The 25,200-nt window shown below is 36.8% G+C and overlaps 4 protein-coding genes across 6 annotated transcripts; 3 read left to right on the top strand and 1 right to left on the bottom strand.

The window, feature by feature from the left end:
- Nucleotides 1-25: 25 nt before the first annotated feature.
- LOC135595399 (universal stress protein PHOS32-like) lies at nt 26-5,487 on the top strand. The gene is made up of 3 exons (XM_065086254.1): nt 26-955; nt 4,587-4,629; nt 5,124-5,487. The coding sequence occupies exons 1-2, from the start codon at nt 154-156 to the stop codon at nt 4,589-4,591; spliced, it is 807 nt and encodes a 268-aa protein (XP_064942326.1). The 5' UTR covers nt 26-153; the 3' UTR covers nt 4,592-4,629; nt 5,124-5,487.
- Nucleotides 5,488-8,581: 3,094 nt separating this feature from the next.
- Nucleotides 8,582-12,489, top strand: LOC135586717 (frataxin, mitochondrial-like). The gene is made up of 5 exons (XM_065086255.1): nt 8,582-8,856; nt 9,026-9,098; nt 9,195-9,242; nt 9,333-9,427; nt 12,200-12,489. Exons 1-5 carry the CDS (start codon nt 8,618-8,620, stop codon nt 12,327-12,329), a joined length of 585 nt encoding a protein of 194 aa, XP_064942327.1. The 5' UTR covers nt 8,582-8,617; the 3' UTR covers nt 12,330-12,489.
- Nucleotides 12,375-19,667, top strand: LOC104000448 (mitotic checkpoint serine/threonine-protein kinase BUB1). 2 transcript variants are annotated; one of them, XM_065086253.1, is made up of 16 exons: nt 12,375-12,514; nt 12,691-13,029; nt 13,102-13,161; nt 13,244-13,400; nt 13,487-13,644; nt 13,747-13,840; nt 16,185-16,298; nt 16,381-16,468; nt 17,186-17,289; nt 17,368-17,439; nt 17,519-17,608; nt 17,748-17,905; nt 18,508-18,562; nt 18,656-18,790; nt 18,888-19,009; nt 19,139-19,667. In XM_065086253.1, exons 2-16 carry the CDS (start codon nt 12,746-12,748, stop codon nt 19,326-19,328), a joined length of 1,881 nt encoding a protein of 626 aa, XP_064942325.1. In that variant the 5' UTR covers nt 12,375-12,514; nt 12,691-12,745; the 3' UTR covers nt 19,329-19,667. The 2 variants fall into 2 exon arrangements, with proteins under 2 accessions (XP_064942325.1, XP_009420774.3); XM_009422499.3 differs by having other exon boundaries at nt 13,096-13,161.
- A 688-nt stretch (nt 19,668-20,355) lies between these two features.
- Nucleotides 20,356-24,887, bottom strand: LOC135595398 (uncharacterized). Of its 2 annotated transcripts, none has more exons than XM_065086251.1 (6): nt 24,711-24,887; nt 24,594-24,650; nt 23,569-23,640; nt 23,292-23,458; nt 23,085-23,196; nt 20,356-20,784 (listed from the first exon to the last, which is right to left on the bottom strand). In XM_065086251.1, exons 2-6 carry the CDS (start codon nt 24,630-24,632, stop codon nt 20,698-20,700), a joined length of 477 nt encoding a protein of 158 aa, XP_064942323.1. In that variant the 5' UTR covers nt 24,633-24,650; nt 24,711-24,887; the 3' UTR covers nt 20,356-20,697. The 2 variants fall into 2 exon arrangements, with proteins under 2 accessions (XP_064942323.1, XP_064942322.1); XM_065086250.1 differs by having other exon boundaries at nt 20,356-20,773; nt 24,711-24,874.
- Between the last annotated feature and the right edge of the window lie 313 nt (nt 24,888-25,200).

Genomic DNA, 25,200 nt, shown 5'->3' with positions numbered 1-25,200 from the left:
CCATCAGCTTGTTTAATACGCCTCTCCTTCTTCCTCGAACCTATCCATTCGCAAAACCCCTTTCTCTTCGCTTCTCTCTCTCTCTCTCTCTCTCTCTCTCTCTCTCGATAGAGAAGGTTCGGGAACACTAAGTTGACTCTAGTTTTCTACGGGATGAACCCCCCGCAGACCCGACCGGAGCCGGATCGACAGGCCTCTACGGCGCCACCTGCGGCTACGATGGCGGCCGCGGTGGCTCAGGCTGCCATCCAACCATCCTCGCCTCGCTTTTTCCTCTCCTCCGTCGCAGCTGCCTGCCCCTCGCCTGGCTCGCACCGCAGGATCGCGATCGCGGTCGACCTCAGCGACGAGAGCGCCTACGCGGTGAAGTGGGCAGTCCAGAACTACCTCCGCCCGGGCGACGCCGTAATCCTACTCCACGTTCGGCCCACCTCAGTCCTCTACGGCGCCGACTGGGGCGCCATCGACGTCTCTGTCTCCGCCGCCGATGCTGCGAAAGCGGAGGACGCTGGCTCCGAGGAGTCGCAGCGGAAGCTGGAGGACGACTTCCATGCCTTAGCGGCGGCGAAAGCCCAGGACCTCGCCCAGCCCCTTGTGCAGGCTCAGATCCCGTTCAAGATCCATATCGTGAAGGACCATGACTTGAAGGAGAGGCTTTGCTTGGAGGTGGAGCGGCTCGGGCTTAGTGCTGTGATCATGGGGAGCAGGGGCTTCGGAGCTGCGCGGAGGACTAACAAGGGGAGGCTTGGAAGCGTCAGCGACTACTGTGCTCATCATTGTGTTTGCCCTGTGGTGGTGGTGCGCTATCCTGATGAAGGGACCAGCGATGCTGCGGAGGCAGGCTCTATCGATGGTGGTAATGCAGTGCCTGCCTTGGGCACGGCAGGGAAGGATCCGGAATTGCAACCCGTGCCAGAAGAGGATGAGTTCCATGATGCATCCAGTGAGCAGAAAGGTTAGGCCTTCTTCATTGGATCGCTCATTAGTCTTCCATCTTCTATTAAATGTGTTCTTTGATCTGGATTTCACACAATAGATTAAAGGAATTATGGAATTTTGTTCTTTTATGCTCATACGAACAACTTTTTTTAGTTTCAAATAGATTTGGTTGTTGCGTGTTTGGATATGGTTTAGTGCCTGTGACTGTGGTTTCTCTTCCTTATCCTTCTGTTCAGTGGATGAAGTGGGAGTTTATATTGGAGGTAATATTTGTTTACTGATACGGTAACGAACAGAATTTGGTTGACCAATACTACAAATTTTCTTCTCAGGCAATTTTTTGTTCTCTTTTAAGTTTCTTATCAAGGCTTTTCAGGGATTGATTTTTGAAGTTTCATTCAATCTCTGACCAATTATTGATATGACCATAGGTTGTGTTTAGCTCCATCTGTAGGAGTATTCATTAATAATTAGTGCGCCTCAACCTAATGTTTACCTTTTTTTTGTATCAAGTGTACGCATTTTGGTTGCCAGAGTGTCGTGTCGCGAAGCTGAAAACCAGGACCAGTTCAATTATAGGAGCTTTTATGAGTGCCTCAACCTTTTATTAATTCCGAAAGTAGTAGGTACTCAGCATCTTAAATAAGAGAGGGTATTGTGCTTATGCTTAAAGCCGGGCCCAGTTGTTGGATAAGGATGCATGTCTTATTGGCTATGCAATATGAAATTGTGGGATCACAGGTGACCATTTGTTACGCATCCAACTTGATGCATAGGATCAGTTTTATTTTTCTTCTATTTAGGACTTCAGGTTGGGGTAAGGATATTTTTATTAGACTATTGTAATGTCCACTTTGATGTAAGACGATGAATGATATTTTTTTATCTGTTCAACAATTACAATAACTAGCCATAATTTCCCTACCGTTTGGGTTCAGCTCTATGGATTTATTTGGCTACATCAATCTTTGTCATTTTGTATAAAATAAAAGCTGTTGTTAAATCAAAAGCGTTGAAATCTCTTCTTATAGTTTATAGTAAAATCTCCTTAGGGCACTCTGTATCTCTCCTCACACTATAAAGTTGAATAAAAATAATTACTAAAATGATAGACTATTTCATTATTTATATTTATGGCTATATTGGCTGAACTCTTGCAACTGGATGAGTCTGGGGAAAGGAAGAGAGGGAAGAGAAAGAAATTTAGTGGGTTTCATAAGAGAAACATCCCGATTGGTTGGCAAACATTGTGTCAGTGACCAACAAGAATGGAAGACAGATTATAGAGTTGAATGTGTCATATGTTGTTCTTGGGGCATTGGGATGTAAACTTGATCCATATTGGAATATAGTAGTATTGGATTTACTGGGCTTCCATCCATTGACAGCCTTGCGTGCATGTGTGGCGGTTATGGATCAAGATGCAAGCTAATTAAGTATTCTTTACGTGATAATTTTGGCTCGAAATCCATTATTGGATATAACCTAGCTGTTATTTACAAAACAATATACTGTATGTTGTACATAACACAGATAGTGAGATCAACATTGCTCCTATTAATCACCCTTGAACCATCTCCAATTTGATTATTAACTGAATTGAGTCACAATTTAAGTCATTGGATAAATTTATTTATCAAATTCATTCTACTGATAATTTTATATTGAGGATGATTTACTATAAAAAACATCTCATCGAGATAGATTGTAGCTTTTATCCCAAAAGACAATGGGTCCCTTTTCTATGGATATAGGATCCATAAGGATGCTTTACAGATGTATAATCTTTTTCTGATATTTAGAAGCATTAGCAAAATTGGCATCATAAAACATAATAAGAATTAAAAGAAGTCATGTTTTGTTTCATATTTTAAACTTGAACTACTATGTCATAAAGTTAGTGCATATAAATGGGAGTATAATAGTTTAGTCCTACTCAAATCCAAACACAACTAGTCACGTGAATACTCAAATCCAAGCACATTATCTATTTTCCTACCTGACTTCATCTCAAATTCGATTACAAGTTATCCAAACCCAGTTTAAGTCAGGTACACCCGGATACTCAAAGATCTACTAGAAATATCCATACAAATTCACTTATCTTTCTCTCTCAAAACATCAATTTCATGTCCCACTCATGAATTCTATTTGGTCAAGTTTCAATTTGTACTCGAGAGTGGTTGTGCCATTTTTTCACAACAAATTGTATTGAATTTTCTTCAAAATGCAGTTCTGTGAAAATTTCTTATTATGTGTGATAAGCGTTAGCAGTCATGCAGCCGGTCCATAACAAGTGGAATATCATACTTTTCCACCTAGTTCGCTTCAACTCTAGGAGTAGTACACTTCAATCCTTGCGCTCGTGGTTCATTAGTAACCATATGTTCAAAAATGAAAAATCCACTAAAAGGATTCCAACATATTCACTTCGCTTGCTCCGTTGAAAGATGAATTTCATGACCCAATATTGAATCCTATGTGGTTAGTTTTTAATTTATACTCAGAAGGGGTTGTGTCGTTCTTTCACAACAAATTGTGATAATTTTTCCTCTAAATGCAATGCTGTGACATTTTCTCATCTAGTATGATAAGCCTTAGCAATCATGCAGCCAATCCATAGCAAGTGCAATATCATATTTTTCTGCCAAGAATTGCTTCAACTCTAGGAGTACACTTCAATTCATTCTTTCTGGGCTTATCAGTAAGCAGTCTTCCATTTTCTTGAGAGATCCATGTTTCTGCTAGACCACTAATGAGTTTAATATGATCCTGACAATTAGCTTGGATCTGATCTTGCTTCTGTATAAAATGATCCAGAAATCTGGAACTGTGTAGATGACCTGGTCGTTGACTGTTTAGGGGTGTTATTCTGATTTTACATGTTTGCATAACATATTAACAATCTTCTTTGACTTTTTTCTTGCTTTCATCGAGATTTCTTTAACAGCTTGTGGTTAGCAGATGCCATGTAGATTCTGAGAATGAGATTTATGGATTCAGTACCAGCAACGGTTATGCCTTTATTCCCTCCCCGGGCTTTTTGTGCTGGAATTGTTTAGGATTCTGAAGGCCGTTGAAATTCTTCTGTTCTAGCAAAAAATAATTTTTGCTTCTGTTTTCTTGATTTCATCTCTTTGATTTCTTAGTATTTTACAAACAGGTGGCATTATATTTATATTGATTAAACTTTTTGCAACAGCTCATTTGTTGGGAGATATCCTTTACTTGGTGTCATTGATTTAGTGTAATACAACTTATTTTACTTTTATTTGGATTTGACTTGGATTTTCTCCCACAGACAGTCCTCCTTATGCACCTTTTCCCTTTTATTACACAGCTTGCGTAGTTTTTGAGCAAGGTGTGTAACACAGGGTCAATGGTGTGCAGGTGGGGCTTCGGTGGGGTAAAAGGAAGAAAAAATAGTCCTTAAGTTGGATATATGAGAAACAGGGGCCTTTCTCTGGACATTGTCCTTCTGACTTACATTAGCTTACAAGAATTAACATATTCTGATCTCATAGTAATTCCAAAATCTGAAATGCTGCCTAAAAGTTGATAAGATTGTACCTTCATCATCATGTACATTTCTGAGTTTGCAAAATCTCCAAAGATTTACTTGTTAAACTAATTCTATGTTCATGCAGATTGACAAGCGAATGGATTTTGGCGTGGTTCTCTTGAATCAAGGTTAGAAATTATCAAGTTTTAGTGACTATTTTTTAATAGTCAGTAAATCTTAATACCAATAGCAATCTCTGTACCAGTTTTGTGTATCATAAGTGATTGTTATTCAACATTTTACCTTCTTGGCTTCCATATGTTTGTTTGTTTGTGAGTTATCTTGTTTTAAGCAAAATTATCAATTGCCTGCATAACCTATTCAAGATATCAAAATGCTGGTTCACGATCTTCCTCTCGAGCGACTTTTCTCCATCATTTTCTTCTTTTGGTCTTTGATAGGTGTTTCAACCTTATTAATTCATGAGTTCAAGATCTTGAAATGTAGCTTCGAGATCCTTCTCTTGAGCGACATTTTCCCATCGGTTTCTTCTCTTTTGGCCTTCGATTGGTTCTTCGACCTTACTATTTCATGATTGCATATATGTGTTTTGCTTTTTTGTCATTCGTTATATTTTGGCTGTCGTTAATTTATTCCATGTGCTATTATCTCGATTTGCTAGAGTGCTGTGGCCAAGTATCAAAGGGAGAAACATACGAGACTACCTGAGAATGAGGCGACTCCGCAGCCTTATCAAATGAATCTAGTTCAACAATCTGTCCCTTGTTTCACTATCTACTGGCTCGATGATGGATGAGTATCTTTTTCGGTTCCTCAGAGTCTTCTTAGTATCAAAAAGTTTCAATTACTTTGTGAAAAGTATTTATGCTTCCAAAACCATGCCCTGTTTGCATGATGCCCATGTAGAGTTGCATGTTTATTTCCTGTCCTCTCTGATACAAATAATAAGAACCATCACACATGCACATGGTTTTATGATTGTAAACATTGTATTCGAGTTATTATGGCTTTTGTTGCTTATGTTATATGTTTTTGTTGTTATTGTTGTATGTTGCTATCATTAGAATCAGTTTTATTTGAAATAGAAAGAAATTATTGTGAGCTTGAGAGATATGAAAGCTTTGACCTCAAGTGGCAAAGCTGAAACCCTCACCTCCTCTATCTGCAGCAATCAAGATGCAATCTTTTTCCCTTCTCCAATATCACATTGGTGTTCAATTTCATCTCTCTCTAGATGATGATCTCACATCACAGTGTAATTTTACAGAGTGACAGAAATAAAGTTTTACAAGGTAAGGGAAACATATCAAGAATAGAGAATACTTGAGTGAAGTGATAAAATAAGCTAGCTAGCCTGTTTGAGTTGTCACATGAGGTTTTAGATTTTCCATATTTGATGAGTGAGTCTAATACATCATTATGAGATCAATATATTAGGTTAACTTAATATTTATTTTCGTACTTGATATTTAGGTATAATTTAATATTTAACTTAATTCCTAACTTAATTATAGGTTGAACTTATGTTACAATTGATTTGTTGTCATTATTATAGAATTATATAATTATGGATTTCGTCCTATCCGAAATTAAATTCGACATAATAGATGTTTTCCTCTCAAAATCAATTGAAGGGTATTTGGATATTTATGGAAAAGAATGGAATATAAAATAATATATTTTTTATTCATTAATTTTTTAAAAATTATTTAATTATGAGATTTTCTATATGTTGACTCGAATATTCAATCATTCATGGTAGAATATTGTAAGGCATATAGATAATTCTTTCTTCAATTTTTTTCTTTATGAAATGTGGTCGTCCTTCGTGCCTAAGAAATATTCTATTCTTTGATCTTGTTATTTTCATATCAAATTTTTTTATTTAGGATATATTTCAATTTTTCTAATTATGAGATATTATTGCTTATTACGATAATATCATCCATATAAACTATAAGAATAGTATTTTCTTTTATCTGACCATTTATAGAATATTCTCAAAGTCAGGTGGTAGATTCATGTATGCTTTTTCCTCTAGTTCTTCATTGACAAAGATATTTTTCATATCTAATTGATGTAAAGACTATTCAAAATTAATTGAAAGAGATAACAATAGAATTGATAAAGATAATTTTCAAAAACAATATTCAGAATTCGCTCCCTAAAGATAGAGTTTTTTGGAAATATATTTGGTTTTCGAAAACGTTATATTTATAGTGACAAATGTTTTTTTCGATACAGAATCATAACATTTGTAACCCTTTTGAGTCTGAAAATGAATAGATATTTTAATCCATGGTGTTCAAGTTTACTTGGATGATGATTATGGATACGGACAAAAGTAATACATCCAAATACGTTTAGCGAAAGAGAGCTAAACAGTTTTATAAATGGATAAATGAAGGACAAACAATCAAGAGATATCTAAAAATTAAATATTCTAGTAGATATTCGATTAATCAAATATAAAGCAAATATCTCCCGGAGATACCTAAGAATATAAGTGGTAAATAAAAAAAAGCATGTCTATTTTTTCATTCTGTAATATCATTTTGTTGGGGGCTATCAACACATAAAGATTAATGGATTATTTCATGCTCTAACAAGTAGGAATTAAGAGTGATATTGCAATATTCTCTACTATTGTTAGTTCTCAAAACTTATATTTTTTTTCAAATTAATTTTGGATTATAGTATGAAAGTTCTTAAATATTTATTTTTTCAGCATCAGGTTTTTCTTTTAAGAGGTAAACCAAACATATTGTCATCAATAAATGTTATCATTCTAGAAGGACTCCAACTATTTCTATGTATAAGATTAAATGATTTTGATTTTTTTAGAAGAAAAAAATAGTGCAATGGTGTTTAGCAAATTGACAAATTTCACATTAAAATAGAAAAATATTAATAATGCAGGTAAAAGCCTTCACAAATAAGGAAAGCTTCGGTGGTTTGATCTATAATGCCACAATATTATTTCATTACTATTAGAAGGAGTGTTACCATTTATTATTAAATGAGCTTGTCCATTTCTAAGTAGCATCATCTTCAAAGAGAATAAAGTCTTTCACTCTCTTTACCACTGTCAATCGTCTTCCTCCAATACATGTTATAAAATTCATAGAGAGAAGGAAAGAGTTTAGTAATACAATGTAAATCCTTTATAAGTTTGCTAATAGACAATAAGTTACAAGAAAAATTAAGAACATGAAGAACAAAATTTAATACAAAGGAATCTAAAATTATAATTGTCTCTTTCCCTATTGTAGAAGGAAGTAATCCATCAACTACTTTTATTTTAGAGTTTTCAAGACAAATGGGGAATGCTATTGATTATCCTCTGTCATTATTGATTGAGTCAAATAACCAATCTTTCCTTTTCCTTGAATATATAATTTTATAGACTAAGATGAACGAAGAAAGTTTTGTTCATCGAGTTTTTGCGTTATAATTAACAAAGATGACTTGTCACCTAAACCATTTGTTGGATATGAAAGTATTAGTTTCGTCTTCTCTTCTCCAGATATAGTAACGTAGACTCTCGTAAGCAAAGAAAGAAGAAGAAATAATTAGAATTGATCCGAAGAGTGATAAAATAAAAGAAAAAACTTTTAAAAGAAAGAAGAAAAATAATTCCTAAGAAATCGAGCTCTAATATCATGAATATAAGTGAATATAATTTTTCTCATTCATTAATTTTTCTATACATAATTTATTAATTCATTCTAATTAATTTATTAATTCTATATAATATTTCATTCTAATTTATTTTCTATAATATGAATTGATTTATGTAGATTGAGAATCCTTTAATTATAATATTAATTTACTTTTTTACTAATTTATTTTTGATACTGATTAAATACTAATTTAATTTTCTAATTATATAACTATAAAATTTCTTAATTATGAGATTCGAAATTATCTATGACATCAATCTCTAATAAAATATCACATGAAATTAGACCTTTTGGTTCAACATTGTGGTTCGGTCCGCCTACAATTTGGTTGAACATTGTGGCTCGGTCCGCCTTCAATTTGGTTCAACGTTGTGGCTCGGTCCGCCTACAATTTGGTTCGACTCAACCGTGTCCACGCACTGGCCCTCCACTAAATCCCACCGTGCGGCCCGCTTCGCTTCCCTGGGCTGCCATGGCGTCGCGCTTCGCTCCGAGGCTTCTTCTCCAGCGCTTATCGACGCTGAGAAGAGCTCGGCGGACCTCATCGATTCTGGTAGCCTCCGAAGCTCCCGCTGACGTCGGCGGTGGCGGTCTCTTCTCTCCACCTGGGCCGCGGTCGGCTCTCGGTCCTCGATGCGTTTCCAGGGTTTCCTTCTCCACTCGGCCATCGGCTCTTGACGAAAGGCAGAACCCGGCTGCCATAGACTACCAGTGCGTGGTTCCCCCATACAATCCCTTCCTTTTTCTTTGGAGCGAGAGCTTGTTTGTGAAAGAGGCTCCGATTGGGATCCGACGATATAATGAGATAGATCTTTACCCTTGATTTGATTCTTCTTCTCATATGTTCCTCGATTCCTTACTAATCCGTTTTATATGACAGATCTCTCATGTCGGAGGAGGAATTCCATACCCTAGCAGATGAGACGATACATGACTTGTTGGAAAAGTTCGAGGTATCTTTTGTGATCAATCTCTGCGATTTATTGTTTTGAAAAGCGTGCACGACTTCGGAGGTCTTGATTGGTTTTGTACCTTCTTTCTTCTGGCAGGAATACGGTGATGCCATACAAGTTGATGGTTATGAAGTAGACTATGGGGTGAGTTGAGTTGGAATATCTCTGCTTTCTCACTCATCTCTGCGCTTTATTAGTTGGCTAAGTTGATTCATCGCAATGCATCTTGAGCAGAATCACGTTTTGACACTGAAGCTAGGGAGTTTGGGAACTTACGTCATAAACAAGCAAACTCCGAATAGACAAATCTGGTTATCGTCGCCGGTGAGGTACTGGGAGTATGAATTTTTGTTGATTTTATACATAAAACTATGTATTTTATTGTTTTAGGTGATAAGGTCGTCAATGAAAAAATAAGAGTTTATATTGTGGAGTTGCATGGTTGCTTTCATATTCAAAATCAGTAATACCATTTTAATGCTTGAGTTAGCTAGACATGCTTACATTTGAAGTTTAAAATTTGTTCGTGATTGGTCAAATCGGTGTACCGCCTGTTCTTAGGAATTCTATTTATACAAGAAGGGCCATGACTGAGGAAGGCTTCAAATTTCATGGATTACCTGCATAGCTTAGAATTTGTAACTAATTTTTCAGCTTAGGTGCTAAAACAACAATCTCAAGCTTGGTGATTATGTATATGATTCTACCAATATAAAATATAACCTCTTAAAAATGAGCTGGAATAAGAGGGACAATGACAGAACGTAGGATTTTGAATGGGCAGAAATAACAAGGGTTGAATGTAGCAACCATAGCATAGTATCTTAACTAGTAGGAAAGTAGATGTTGGCATGTAATGTAAACCATTGGAATGCCCTCCTCATAGAGGTCATTTGGTGGATTGCTTCTGCTTTGAGGTTAAGGAACATATAGGTTTCTTGACAAAAGCAACAACAAGAAGTTGTAATGTCTAAACTATTTGGGGTAGAAATTTCTTAGTATTAACCAGACATAAGAAGGCGTCAAATCATCTAGTTTTCTAAATCTTGCTTCAGGGCCTTTTTTGGCTACCGCAGCTAAATCTTGATTTTGGCCATTTCTTGGGTACCATACTCTGGTATCTTTTCACCTTTATTTTCTGGTAGCTTTTTGTAAGTTCCAGCATATATTCGTGTTTTATTCCAACAGAAATATTATCTGCTGCTTATAATTTTGAATCCATGTCCATTTCTTTCTTGTGTTCAGATGAATTGAAATCTGTGCTTTACATTTGCTGGTTAATAAGATTGTTTTCCTTGTTTTTGTAATTTCTGGAACCAGCTCGTGTATCTTTAAGTTATTTGGAACAGCATGTATGAAGGATGATACGATATACGCCCAAGAAGATTCCACATCAAGTGATATCTTTAACATGGATAATCTATAGATCCCTACCACCCTTAAGGGCCAACTTTTCTTGTGGAACCTGTTGTTCATCATGAACTTTTGTTTGGTGACAAAAGGAAATCAGTGATTGTAGTAGTGGTATGATGGGTTTGTTGTGCTTCTTGAATTGACCGTCACTTCAATAGGACGTAGATACTTAGTGATCCATTTTAGGAACGAGTGAAGGAAATTATGATAACCTAGCGTCCTGAAATTATTACTCGAGGGCAACTCTGGAGATCTTTTGGAAGGTTAAACGCATGTGATTCTAAACATGGTTTCTTAGAAGAAAGATAAAATCACTAAACATGATTTTGACTTGCCTAGGAAGCACAGTGAGTGTCAAGAGGAAGATAAATGCGTACATGCTATCATGAGAATGTGGTTGCCTACTGGATCTGGAAGTTGGGTATCATGTAGCCGATCCCATGATATTGCCTCATGTTCTAGATTCTTGTTGGTGACAAAATAGAGCACATGGGTGGACACGTGCTCAGTATGCCGTACTGCGCATGCATGTTGAAATTCAACATTATGGTCTCTAGCATTTTGCTTCTGGAATTCTGCAATATGCTGTTTTGTTAACCCTAATTGTGCTACAACGAGGCACAAAATATGATGATGGTATATGAATAGGAATCGACTTGTCTGTTTGCCGAGTTGTAATTGATGCAGAAGTGGAACTAACTTGGAGAAAGAACAAATGAATTTTGCTTGCTCTGAAAGGAAAGACCAACTTGTTCTTGTTGGTTTAATTTTCTCTGGAACTAGGTTGGTTGTTGCATCTTCCAGATTGTTGTGGTTATCTGGGGAAAATGCATATCATATATTGCTGCCTAGTTTCAGAACTTCTCTATGACGGAAAACAAAATTCTGACTATATAGCTCACCAAATCCTTAATCATTATCAGTAGGATTCTTGGAATACAAACCCTTGGCCAATAGCTATTATAAAATTGACATCCTGGCCTCTGTCATGGTCCTTTATTTGCATAATCAACACATTTTAGCCTAGACCATAGGTAAACTATAACCAAACTATCAAGTGTACCTTTTGCCGTTGGATTAAAGGTATACTAACAGAACCAATTGTTGCTTTCCCTTTATTTGAATCCTTATGCAAATTCTCTAGAGACAATCAGGTCGAGGATGGGAGGAGTTGTGGTGTCTCTCTAAAGACAAAGAGGCAAGGTGTCCTATAGTTTGGACTTGGAAATAGCGTATGTGGTCATTCTTGTTCAAATGAGTTGGGCAAATGGTCAAAATCGTTACATCGATCCTTGTATGTTTGTTGCCACATTCCAAATGGTCAAGACGTGAATAATCAGAAAATGCTGTTGTTTTGCAAATGGTGATAGTATAATGATGGTCGGTATACCATTAGACGTAGTGCAGGAGTTCTATATGAAAATTTATAATTTCCATTGTGGATGATGTTGAAATCATATACTTCTTTCATGCCTCGAGGTCATGTTTAAGATGATAGTTTGTGCCGCAACTGTTTGTAACTGTAAATTGGATCATCATCTACCATGTTACACATCCTGGATTCTCCGCTTGAAATAGTACTCATGGCTTTCGCACTCATTCTTACGGCTACTGGCCAGTTCATCAATCATGTTTTCCCCATACCTCATCTGATGTTACAGACACATGTATCTTGTTTCATCTTGCAGTGGTCCTGCAAGGTTCGACTGGGATTCGACGGCTAAGACTTGGGTGTATAGGAGGACTAAGGCTGCTTTACTGCAGCTTTTGGAAGGAGAAGTCGGGCAACTCTGTGGGGAACCCATCAGTCTTCGTTGAATTCAGACGTTTGGCATGATTCAGAAGTATTTGTTGTTCTTATGACCCTGTGAAGTGAGATCTGGTTGAGAGAAAGCTTTCCCTGTAGCATCATGCTCTGTTTTCTCGACAGTCTTGTGTCTTTGTGTTTGCTATGAAGAAGAACCAACTTGGGCTTTCACGCGACCAGATGTCATGGGTTGAAGGTAACATTACATCCACATAATTTGAACTGTAAAACCACCATTATGACTGTCATAGTTTGTCCACAAATTGACATTCTAGCCTCTGTCAAAAGACCCAATTGGCCTCCAAAATGTTTTGAAGTAATACCTTTTTTTTTACATTTTTATTTTGGAAAAAAAATAATAACATATATCAGAGTGGGATCCGTTCCAACAATTTGCTCGACATCAGAATGGGCCGTGCGTCTATAGATGGATGGCCCAACAAAACCCATCTTCAATTTGATTCAATCCAAACCGTCGATTAATGGCCTTATACCCTCCGTGTACCCCACACTGACTGCTCCCGAGCACGTGACCCGCAAACTCAAAAGTGGCGGATCCCAAATTTCAAAACTCCCTCTCTTCCTCACTCTCGGCGCTGCCACTGCCTCCGCCCTCTCCGCCTCCTCACTCCGTCACCACCGTCAAAGAAACCCGCCGGAGATGGTCCAATTCGACTGCGACGATAACCCCCTCCGCAAGGATCCTTCATGGTACCTCCCGATCCCTATCTCTTCCATTTCCAGTTGTCCCCCTCTTCTCTAATCTCTTCCTATTAGTTGCAGGTCGACGCAGGACGAACCATCTACTCGCTCCCTCGTCGATCCCATCCTCCCATGGCTCCGGTCACGCCCCCCGCTACTGCTTAGTTCATTCGTTTTTTTAACCTCCGGTTATGTCCTCAAACCTGCGCTCGATTTGGCTCAGGTCCATCTACGAGGCGGCGGCGGAATCCCGTAGCCATCCGGACGACCCCACCGCCGCTGCCTGCTTCAGGGACCTCCTGGAGGACTGCGTCAGGAGCTTCGCTGATGATGAGCGGTACCGGGACGACGTCAGGTTTCTCAAGATCTGCATTCTATACGTGAGCCGCCGCACATTCCCTGTTTCTTGTCATCCTTTGCGTGACGCGTATTGGTGGGGTTTGTATTATTGTGAGCGATGGTGTAGGGGGACGCGATTCAGGATTTCGAGAGGGTCTTCAGGATCATGGAAGTCAAGGGGATCTGCCAGGCGCATTCTTTGCTTTACGAGGCGTACGCCATGTCTCTTGTTGCGGGTGGGAAGCTGGTGGAGGCCCATGAAGTCTTCCAGCTGGGGATCTCTAAGTTCGATCCTTCATCATTCTCTCTCTCAGCCCCCTATTATCTTGGGGAGTCGAAGATGACAATGACGCTGATTTACTCATGGTGACATGTGTGGTGAATTAGGAATGCGGAGCCAATTGATAGACTAAAGAAGATGCATGGCATGTTCCTGAACCATTTAGCCGCTGTTGCTCAGAATGCAGCTGCTGATCCGAAGGTCCGATCTTTGCTTACTATTGGTTTCTTGCTTCATTTATTTCATTTAACTCCATTATCAGTATGGTGCGTTCGATGGTTGATATCTGCCTCTTCTGCCATATTAATTGAGCTTAAATTGTGAACAGAGAAAAACAGTACTTTCACATAACAACTTTACTTCAGCTATAGAAAATTTTCTATTTATAGACCAACTGTAAGTTTCACATACTTAAGGAAATCCAAACAAATGTATCGAGCAACGAAAACCAGATATTTACAATGTGGTGAAGCTTGTGTTGTTAATTTATGCACACGGTGTATATCCTATTAACATTTTCGTTGATATAGATTATTATTTTTATGAGTTGAAGGCTTTTTTTTGTTATTGAATGCTCAATAATTATATGTCAAAACCAGGTAGTTCAGCATACACAAATCTTGTTCTTTCATGGCACTGTCCCTTCTTAATAAAAACAAAAATGAGAGCAAAACCTTTGGAGAAAAAAATATAAAACAAGGTAAAATATTACTAGCCATTTCTATTGCCTTGGTTTTGGCCTTCCGTTAACTTCATTAAATGCATAACAAAATTATGCTATATGCCACAACCATATTCTTGGTATGCCTTTTAATGGACATCAATAAGGGTCTCATTTAAATTATCTGGATAGACATTATTGGTTGGGGAGTCTTTTTCCTAGGTCTATCTGCTTATTCTTAATAAGTGCCCATCATGCTTCCTAATAAGATATCAAACTGGTAATAAGAGAATACTTTTATTTGTTTTAGTTCAATTCCATCTTACTACTTCTTCTAACCCTTTGCTTGAACTGGTATTTTGCTGACATCCATCCTGCAATTTTAAACTCAAGGACTCTCTTAGCATTTGATACAAGCAGTCATCGACTGTTTTGTGGTCCTCTTGTTCTTACAAGTTTGTATATTAAGTAACATATGTCAGGGACAATGATTGGTACACTCATAAATAATTAATTCATGGTCATGTTAAGACTGATATGGACTGGCAATTTGTTTCAAATAGTCCAATTTGTAATCCAACCTAATTAGTAACAGATTGGATGGACTGGACTTCATCCAGCTATATATGATCAGATTCAATTGAATCTAGTGATCTGGTCTTATTCAATAACAGTTTGAATAGATTCAGTTTGATCCAGTTTTTTATGATTTGATTAAATTAAATGGGATGTGTGTCATTTAAAAATGTAAGATGACATGCAAACAAATAATGTCAAGAAATAGTAGACATAATTAGGTTGGAACCTAGGGGCAGAGTATAAATAGGTTGGAACTCAGAGGTCAGGATGTTATTTTCAATAAAGGGAGGTGTGAGCATTAATATCCAAAAACATTAGGTTTAAATGGACATCTTTCTTGTGGCAATATCATATTCTAGGCCTTAAATTGAATTGGCCCAGATTGGCCATCTCCTTTTAGGATGTACTATTGGGATTATTACAAAAAAGAACTGCAGTAGAGTGGTTTGTGGATGTCTACTGTGCTGTGGCCAGTATATCTTTTAGGCCTGTATAACTCAAAACATTCTTGACCATATACAAAATTAAAAGGGAAGTAGGGTTGCATAAATGGAGAGCTTAAAAGTCAGTATCAAATTCAAGGTGAAGGTTCTTGTAAGTGACTATTAGCTGACCCTAGCCTCATCATAAAGATTGATTTAAAATTTGCATCATTTCTAGCCATGGAGATGGGTTTCTATCTGTATAATCACAGATGAATAGCCTTCAAGTCTTTTGTCTGATGTATATAATTAATTTTAAGTATTCTTTGTTATTTTTGTCATTCTTTTTCTTAGATCTTCTACTTTTCAATTTCATAAAGTTAGATGTTTTATGAATTATGAAAGTAAATGGAAACTTTTAGTATAAAAATTTTATTTATTTATTGCTAATTTTATTTGTATATGTACCAGGAGACTTGTCACGATATGCTAGAATGCAATATCAACTTCGTGGCAAATGAGAAAAGAAATAAATGAAAGCACTTTACATCAAATTTTCATGTTTATTCACTAGTACTTGGAATTATCAAAGTGATGTTTATTGATGTTATAGTTTATTGCATTGGTTGAGCCACACTATTTTGTGGCGAGAAGTATGTGAATCTACAGATCGTTCTTAGTTGGTCTTGATAATAATCATATAGGAATTTGTTGCTTCATGCGAGTGTGATAATTACATAATGGGCATACTTTAGCTCTTTTAAATTGAGTGGATTTGCTTATTATCTATATTTCCATTGCTGCTCGCTTTTATCTTTAGTGTGCATACCATAATTCAAAGGTGAGAACAAGCGATCTTATGTCTTACAAGCTTATTCTGTAGAGTGACATGAGTAGTAGATCACTAAATCAGCAGCCAACTCTTGTCAATCCATGGTCAATGCCTACCATTGATGATTTGCTGAAAAAGATGGATACTAATATCAGAAAATATAATGTAAGCTTCACTTGCAAACGAGTCATATTTATATGCTGATATTTTCTTTTTGACAGTCTCTGCTTTTGTGAACTCATTACAGGGTTATTGCCGTAGCAGTAAGGTATATTCAGGGAAGGTATCTTTATCTTCCTTAAAGAATTCTTCAAGAAATAAAATCGTGGAGCTAGGTATTACATTCTCTCTTCTTTGCTGGTTGTACCATTTGTTCTCTTATGATTGTTTTACTAGATAGTTTATGACACCTAATGATGGCAAGATTGTACAAATGAATTTCCATAGTGATCCTCGCACACATTTGAATAAAAAATAATGGTCCAATTTATATGAAAAATTGTTTTAAATATATATTGCTTCTAGGTTATTAAAAAAAGGAGGTATATCGTGAGCGATCATTTACTGTTTTTCAATCATTCGATTCTATCGTTGTTTTGGTCTTTGGGATAATGATAGTGGGTTTTAGCTGTTTCAGTGCATCCGTTTTGGAGAACAGTAAATGCGTGAGACAACCAAAATTATAACATATTTATGATGAATAGAAAGGTTGCAGATCTTCAGATGCTAAGCATAAAGAAAAAGCTGTAGATGGGATGTTAACTGATTCTCATGGAATTGTAGAATGCATCTGAGAGAGTAAACAGTTATTATGGGTTTTTGAGATCGATTTAAATCGTTCCGTTTGTATGCTAGTTGGCTTCAGTATATGGAGGTTTGAGAGGCTGAACCTAAATTTGACATATTATCAGTGACATAAAATAATGAAATGATGCGTGATTGTTAGCACATGTGTTAAGGCATCTTTATATTTGTTACTTGAGCAGCCTTTGTCTTGGCTTATAACGGACTGAAACTAATTTATTTATTTTTTAATTATCTCAATTTTGAAGGTGGTTGCAAATACCAGATAAAAGGCTGCTCAGGCCTTGGTGGGTTTGCTCAGGTATACAAGGCTTACAACGACAGCAATCCTGATGATGTCCTTGCACTGAAGGTGAAAATATATTCCATGTTTTATTACTCTGGTAATGTCTAATAATAGCTAGCATTAGTACTTATGTTGTATCGTCAGATTCAAAAACCTGCATTTCCATGGGAGTTTTATATGTATCGTCAACTTGATAAGCGCATCCCTGATGTTGAGGTTAGCCATTGCCTTGATTTCTATCTTCAGTCCTGACGTATGCTTATATATTTTGCTTTCACTTGAGCTTTGCTATCAGAGATCAAGCTTTGGTTTTGCTCATAAAGTGCACATCTTTGCTGACTTGAGTGTACTAGTTTGTGATTATTTGTCCCATGGAACACTTCAGGTAATTGAATCTTGTGAAAAAAGTGAATCATTGGTCAACTTTTTCTCTAGTCACTACTTATTTTTTAAGTCTGCAATATCTGTTCTCTGAGATTTTCTGCTTCGAGTGTCTTGGTCATATGTAGCTCTGCTTCTTGCAGGATGCTATAAATTCAAACTTGGTGACGCACAGGCTTATGGAAGAAGTTTTATGCATATACTACACAATTGAGATGCTGCGCATGCTGGAGACTTTGCATAGTGTTGGCATTGTTCATGGTGATTTCAAGCCAGATAATCTACTAGTTCGCTATGCAAGGTAATTACTAGAGATGTTGTACATTATTTCAATGAGAATCTCTTCCATAATAAACATCTATGCAAGACATGTAACTAGATGATAATCTTAGTCGCTGGACTTTTTTTTTTGTGAACCGAAACAAAGAAAAAAATGCTTGATGTAGAGAATTTGAACATAAATGTTCCTTCTCCAATGGTGTTCTGAACTATGAGAAAACTATATTGCCTCCCTTTTGATTACTATCAAAATAAGGATGTTGTGACACTTCCATCATGTTATATTCTTTAGTATCTTGTTTCTGTCCCTTCATGCATGAGATCAGTCTCAATCTGTACATGAAATATGCACAATCTATTAATATTCTGTCTGTGCATATGAATGCTTTCAAACTCAATATGAATTTTGGACATTTAATTTCTAGCATATTAAAGATTGAATCCAAACTTTCTTTTTCTTCTTAAAAAATTGTATTTCTTTTTTTTTTTATTATAGATTGACACTATTATAAAATTCTGTATTTTTCTAATAAGATTGGAAGTCATCAAAGTGGTGATTCAAGGCTATTTGTGTTTTACTCTAATGATACATGAGCATCTGATGATCTTTCTTTGATATGCAAGGGAAGAATTGACAGAAGCTTCATTCATCACCAGAAGTGGACCTTGGCGAGATCAGGTCAAATCAGCTTGTCCTTAATCTTGAAGCTTCAAGTCAACTATCATAAGCTTCAAGTTAGTTTTCTTAGGATAATACGGTATATTGTTGTAGGGATTATGCCTTGTCGATTGGGGAAGGGGCATTGATCTAAGCCTTTTCCCTGCTGATACAAGATTTATCGGGGATTGCCGAACATCTGGATTTCGATGTGTAGAGATGCAAGACAATCAACCGTGGAAATACCAGGTCTGCATCTTGAGTTCAAATCATTCCAAGTATCATGCCAAGTGTTTAGCAAATGTTACCAATCATTCTATTTCACATGATTTCTCTGTTATGCAAGGTTGACACTTACGGCCTCTGTGTCATTGTCCACATGATGCTCCATGGATCATATATGACCATAGAGAAGAAGGTTAATCCAGATGGGAGCTACCATTATGGACCAAAATTACCTTTTAAAAGGTATTGGTTCAGTCTTTTTCTGTCGACTAATGCGACAGTGGCTGGACAATGTTCTTCCAACCAAGGTTTAACAATGTCCTCATGTTACAAATAGAGAACCTCTAATGGTTTGATCATTCTGGTCTTCAGGTATTGGAATTCCGATTTGTGGAAGCCATTATTTTCTCAACTGCTTAACATTAAGTCCAATGGAAGTGATGTGCAGCTGCTATCAAGTTTAAGGGAGTCCTTCGAGAGCTACCTGCACGACAACCCAAATCTAATTAAGACTTTGAAACATTCGCTAGCGAAGCAAAAGGCCTGCCTGTGTTCAGCTTAGCTCAACACCTTCATATGTATTATTGGTTGATGTGGAATCACATCTTTGTTTGTGCCAATAAATTGTATATGCCTGAACGATGATCGTCTCCGTTCGGTCTCAGCCTGTTCATCATATTCACCGTACCAATAGCAAGAAGAATGTAAAGGTGAAATTTATCGGTTCATCATATTCACCATGACAATACTGAGATGAATGTAAAGGTGAAACTTGGTTATCGATGCCACATGTATTAAGGGACTGTTTTGTACGTCCACAAGTGATTCATTTGTAACCCTATTTGCAACAGATTGTTCATATGCAAGGCTTTGATTGTCTACAATTAGATCACTTTTAGTACGGTGCGCTTGCACTTATAACCTAACATCATTTGTGTTGTGTTGATATTCGATTGATTAATATATTATTGCATAAGTAACATATTTCAGATTTATATTCAAATTTGATTGTCACATTTATATTCAGGTTAATTATAAATTATCTTTTATAATTAGTGTATTTTGATCCTTATATTTTTAGAAGTTACATTGAGATTTTTATATTCGAAACATTCAAATTAATGAGATTAAATATTTTACTTACATAAGTATAGAAATTTTAATATAACTTTTAAAAACATTAAGATTGATATGTTAAAAATAATTAATTACAAAAGATAATATATAATTAACTCTCATTTAATATAATAAAAATGTATATTTAAAAGATTTGAAGATCTTAAAAAATAGCACGACAAATGCTGAATTTATATCTTAATTTTGTACGCAACGATGCCATCAGATCAAATTGGAGACTGAAGAGAAATGGTGGTTTAATATTACACCCCTTATTGTGTGATAGCATATGGTGGTTTGTCATACAACAAATCAGACGCTCAGGGATTATTCTAAATTCACATGCACAACAACAAAGACTTGCATAACTTTGCTGGCGGCTTAAGTTCCATCAATGAACACATGCCGGTGTCATCACAAGGCCTTAAAGAAACTCCAAGTTCTTGACCACAAAGCATAACGAGGATTCGATATGCTAGAGAAATAATCTTTTGTCTTCTATTTTCGTTTATAACATAACAGGTCAAAGGATTATTCAGAAATGTAAAGACACCCAAAATCCAACTTGTTAAATGGAAATACACCATCAAATCCAAGTAAAGAATCTCGGTAGGAGCATTTTACATGTGAAATCATGGAATGGGCCAAACCATGAGGATGAGAACCCTCCGTGAAAAAACCTAGACTCATGAACTCACTTCTTTATTTTTTCTTCTTTATGATTGGTCCGGCGCTGCCTTTCTCTGCCTTTATCTGCGCCCGAATTAGTGCACGCCTAGCCCGGGGCCTCATCTCCCGCACTTTACGAGGTGGCATCATGTAAGGTTCCAAAGGACGATCGACAAATGGATGTTCGCTTCCCGCAAATATCCTGAGCTTGCGGTCACGGTCCTGAAGGAACCCTTATGATTCATAATTTTTACAGTACAATTAAAAATATAATAGACACGTTTTCAAAGCCCACGGAAAAGATTCATATTGTTCACTAGTTTCTACAGCAAGATAAAAACAGAGAGCAAGTACTCTTAGAAAAAGGGCATATGCGATATTCATAGATTTTATGGACACTATACCAGCATCAATTATGTAGTATGCTTTGTGTTCAATCGTATACTACTCCTAAGCAATTTTTTTTTAAAGTGAATAGCGATCATACTTTCTAAGTCTCGGCAATTTTATGAAGATCCAATACTTCCTATTTGTCAGCAAGTGCATGACAAACATGCTTAATAGACAACAACCAAGGATGATGATACATCAAGCATATATGTGACAGCACTGATAAGAGAACAGCTTAGCCATCAGAGATGTCATCCTATTCAATTCTATATAAAATGTGTTTTACACACTCGTATACATTTACCAGCAGCTAATTTCATTTGGCCCAATGACAAAAGGGAAAATCACCGTCTCTTGCAGAGTTTTAGAATACATGAATCAATTAGTATCATTACTGTTCCACCGGTGCATGCTCATGTTATGTAGTTTGAAAGCATTTTTGCCATATATTGACCTTGACATAAGTTCCTAGTATACAGGTAGGAAAACTTATGCAATCTTAATGAATCATAATTTGCAGGCACAAATAAGTCTATGAACACAAAGAAAGACTATTATCAAGAGTGGAGCATTAAACCAGTAGATCTATAATAAAAGACACTTAAAAGTAAGATTAGCCCTACCTCATTGGTTATTTTGTAGATGTCCAGATGAATCTTTCATCCTTTATTAACAAACAAACCAACTAGAGCTTGAAATCTTCTATTTGAAGCCAAACTAATGAGCTAACGAACACATATTCAGCATTTAGTTGGTCAGTGAATGCAAATTAAGCGAATGAGGTCTAGCTTTCTTCTTCACTTGTTTGATGAGATAGCTTAAGACCATAAATCATCAGCTTATACATAACTAGGTGTAAGATCAGCTATCAGATATCAACTTTGTCAAAAATTAAAATGATTTTCTTTAATTTAAAATGGTAAAGATTTAATATAATGGTTGAATGTAAAAAGAATATTCTGAATCGGTACCAATCCACTTGGTATGTCCCTTGTCATGCATCCTCTGGTCAATAGACCTTGTGTTAAAATCTTTAAACAACTGGACAATTTAAATTGTTACATCCCACTCATGATTATGGCCCTGTAATAGTTATTGGGCAACTAAAGGTAGTCTCCTTGAAGCATTTATCGGTGTACTCTTGTGCACATTAGACTAGTTGGTGGTGCGCCACATAGTATTTTGGGAGTAGAAGAGCACTGAACCTATACACCATGAGGGACACAATCTCCTCAAAAACAAATTGTCAAAGATGTACCGTTGTAATTTAGGTCACTTCAAAACTTTGATCTCTTTGTCATTGCCATGAAATTTTACATGATGACCATGATTAATAAAATTTCCAGATACTTGACAAATCTATTAATGTTTGTCTAAAATCTTAAACAAGTAGGTTTTTAAATAAGCATGAAACACAAGATTAATGCTAGTGATATCTATTTTGTCATTGCGATAAAGTACATGCTCATAAAAATGTTCTGCTCAACACAAAAGAAAATTAGCAAAATATTAAAATGATAAACAAACAGGCTACAGATACATAGAGCTTTTATTAGCCATGAATGACCAAGAAGTAACCACCAAAGTATCAAACTACTAGGAGTTGCTCTACTGAGATTATAGGTTAGATACTTGAAAATTTTGAAGTAGCATAAATTTATCGACAAGCAGGTTGGGATGTCATCCAGAAGTGATCTTTTTTACAAGAATATTTCATCTACTAGGATACTAATTGCATATATACAATTAGAACAACAAATTTGTTAGTTGGAAATAAACTATGAACTAATGAACATGCTCGTACATGTTCCTGCAAGTGTAAACAAGAGATAGCATGCAATGAACATGCTCATGTATCAGAACTTCAAAACTGATAACCTGCTCACGCTTGCTAACAAGAAGACATTTTAGGTACAAATTGATTTGCCGCTTGATTTTAGAAGACATTTTACAAATTGCTAGGATCCACAAACTAGTTTTATCATATATGATACAGTTCAAAGAAAACATTTTAGAAGAGAAAATTTCTAGCATCTTGAATCTTGAAATTTTTCTTAAGAAGAGCTACAAATTGATTTGCTGCTTAATTATCTAGAATTTAGGTAAAACTAAACTTTGAACATAGTAATAAATTATCACTTACATCACGCAATTTATTGCGTGGTAACATGCGCAAGACAGCTTTACGAACCACTTCTGTTGGATCTTTTACCAACTGGTCCTTCAAGCTCCTTTCTCTTAAGTGGCCAATGTATCTGTGACAATACACATGTAAAAGTAGTCTAAGGAAGGAAACAAGGACATCCCAAATTAATTATTAGTGAAAACAACAATAGCTTTTGGCCCTTACCCAGTGTGCCAGCGATAAAATTTATCGGTCATTTTTCTTCCTGTAACAGATACATCTTTTGCATTGAGCACAATGCACATATCTCCATCTTCCTGGTGTGGCGCATAGGTAGGTTTATCTTTGCCTTGAATTACAGTTGCTATCTGAGATGCCAATCTTCCAAGGACCTAGTTGTCAAATTGTTAAAGACCACATCAAACATACTTAGCAGCATAATACTGAGTTTACTAGAGAAAAATATAATGCCAGATATCAAACATAGGACGAGAATAACAACCTGGCCTTTTGCATCAAATACTCGCCAACGTAAACCCTCTAAATCGATTCTCCTCAGTCCAGCCAGTGCTTTCTGCGTATATTGTCGATACCAAGTTTACACAGGTGCAATATAACAGCATAATGCTCTTACCACCAATGAGGACAAGAAAATAAAAATTCAGATACGCCTAACACAAATATAAAATGATATGGTTATTTTCAACTCTCAATTATATTCTGACGAACACATTACTTTGTAAATGATCCATGAAACTAAACACAACTTCAGACAGGAAGATCTCTTCTAGGTTACTATAAAGGCTCTGCAACAACAAATTTCACCAAGTAATTACAATAATATAATCTTTGTTGCTCAACTGTACAGTTTACAGTGATCCAGATGTGAAAAAAATGAAGATTAGGAGAAGTGAATAAGTCTAAGACAAAGACAAAAAACAAAATACAGTTTAGCCTTTGAAAAAGACCCTTGTCTTTCAAGTACATAATATAGAAGTCTAAGTAAAAATAGATCTAAACAAACTACAATACAGTAATTGGATAAGTAGTTGTAGGAACAATAGAGAACATTGAGAAGGGGAGAATTATATCATGTCTCTGGAGCAAACAGGATGAAATGATTGATTACAAGAGCCAGATAGAGAAATCTAGATTTTCTACTGATTCTAAATCAGTCGACCTCATAAATTATGATAGAATAGGGTTATACAAGAAGTTTAGAATTAAAAGATATAACTAAGTTCAACCAACCAAACGTTCACTATGGCCTGTCTTATCTTACAACCTCGAAAGGAGTTTACTTTGTGTTGAACGAAATCAACTCTACGTGGTTATGCCAAATTTCTAACATGTATAAAGAGAGGCCCCAAGAATCTAATTTGGTTTTCTCCTCGTTATCTATATCTTGGAGATGGGCAAGAACTGATTCACATTACCAGATTATTAGCACATGCTTCAGATCAAATTCCCAAACGATAGCACAACAAAAGAATGGAGAAAGATAAGGGGCCGAGGGATCACAATCACCTTCAAGTTTCCCTTAAAAGTCTGAGTTGCAACTGCCATTATGGACTCCCTTTTCCTCTGCAACAACTGGTAAATCAATGATCTTGTCAAAAGAGATCAAGAGAAGGAGACTCGCACCTCAGTTTAGTGGTTGTCCGGAAATGGCCGGAGAAGCTCGACGCCGCCGGAGATAGCCGCAAGCGGTAGGGCGAGGAGGAGAAAGAGACGGCGGCGAGACACGACCGAGAGCTGAGTCGGCTTTGTCAGTTGTATCGAAGGGCTTAAGGTGTGGGAGCGGCTTGCTTCGTTGTCGGGTTGGATCTGAGAAATCTTAACCCGGAGCCGATAAGTTAGGGCGGATCTCAACCGCAATCGGAACCCGAATACAATAAAGTGCCGCTGAGTGGGCTTCCTGTTCGACCCGCTCCAGTGGGCCGGCGGCGTTCAACATCCGGTGCGTGTTCGTGACCGCCAAGGCGTGGCGGGTGGCGGCGGAGGTGAGGACCTTCTTCAGCGCCTGCGCCGCCTTCGACGCGCTTCGGTTTTAGTGGGATGTGCGTGGTTTGGCTGCCGGAGACGAGAGGGAGGAGCATATGCGACGGCGTAGAAGAAGAAGAAGAGCCCAACT

The sequence above is a fragment of the Musa acuminata genome, chromosome BXJ1-10 (genome assembly GCF_036884655.1).
Source record: "Musa acuminata AAA Group cultivar baxijiao chromosome BXJ1-10, Cavendish_Baxijiao_AAA, whole genome shotgun sequence".
Lineage (NCBI taxonomy): Eukaryota > Viridiplantae > Streptophyta > Magnoliopsida > Zingiberales > Musaceae > Musa > Musa acuminata.
The sequence above is the reverse complement of the archived record's forward strand: the minus strand, read 5'-3'. Positions and strand labels throughout refer to the sequence as shown.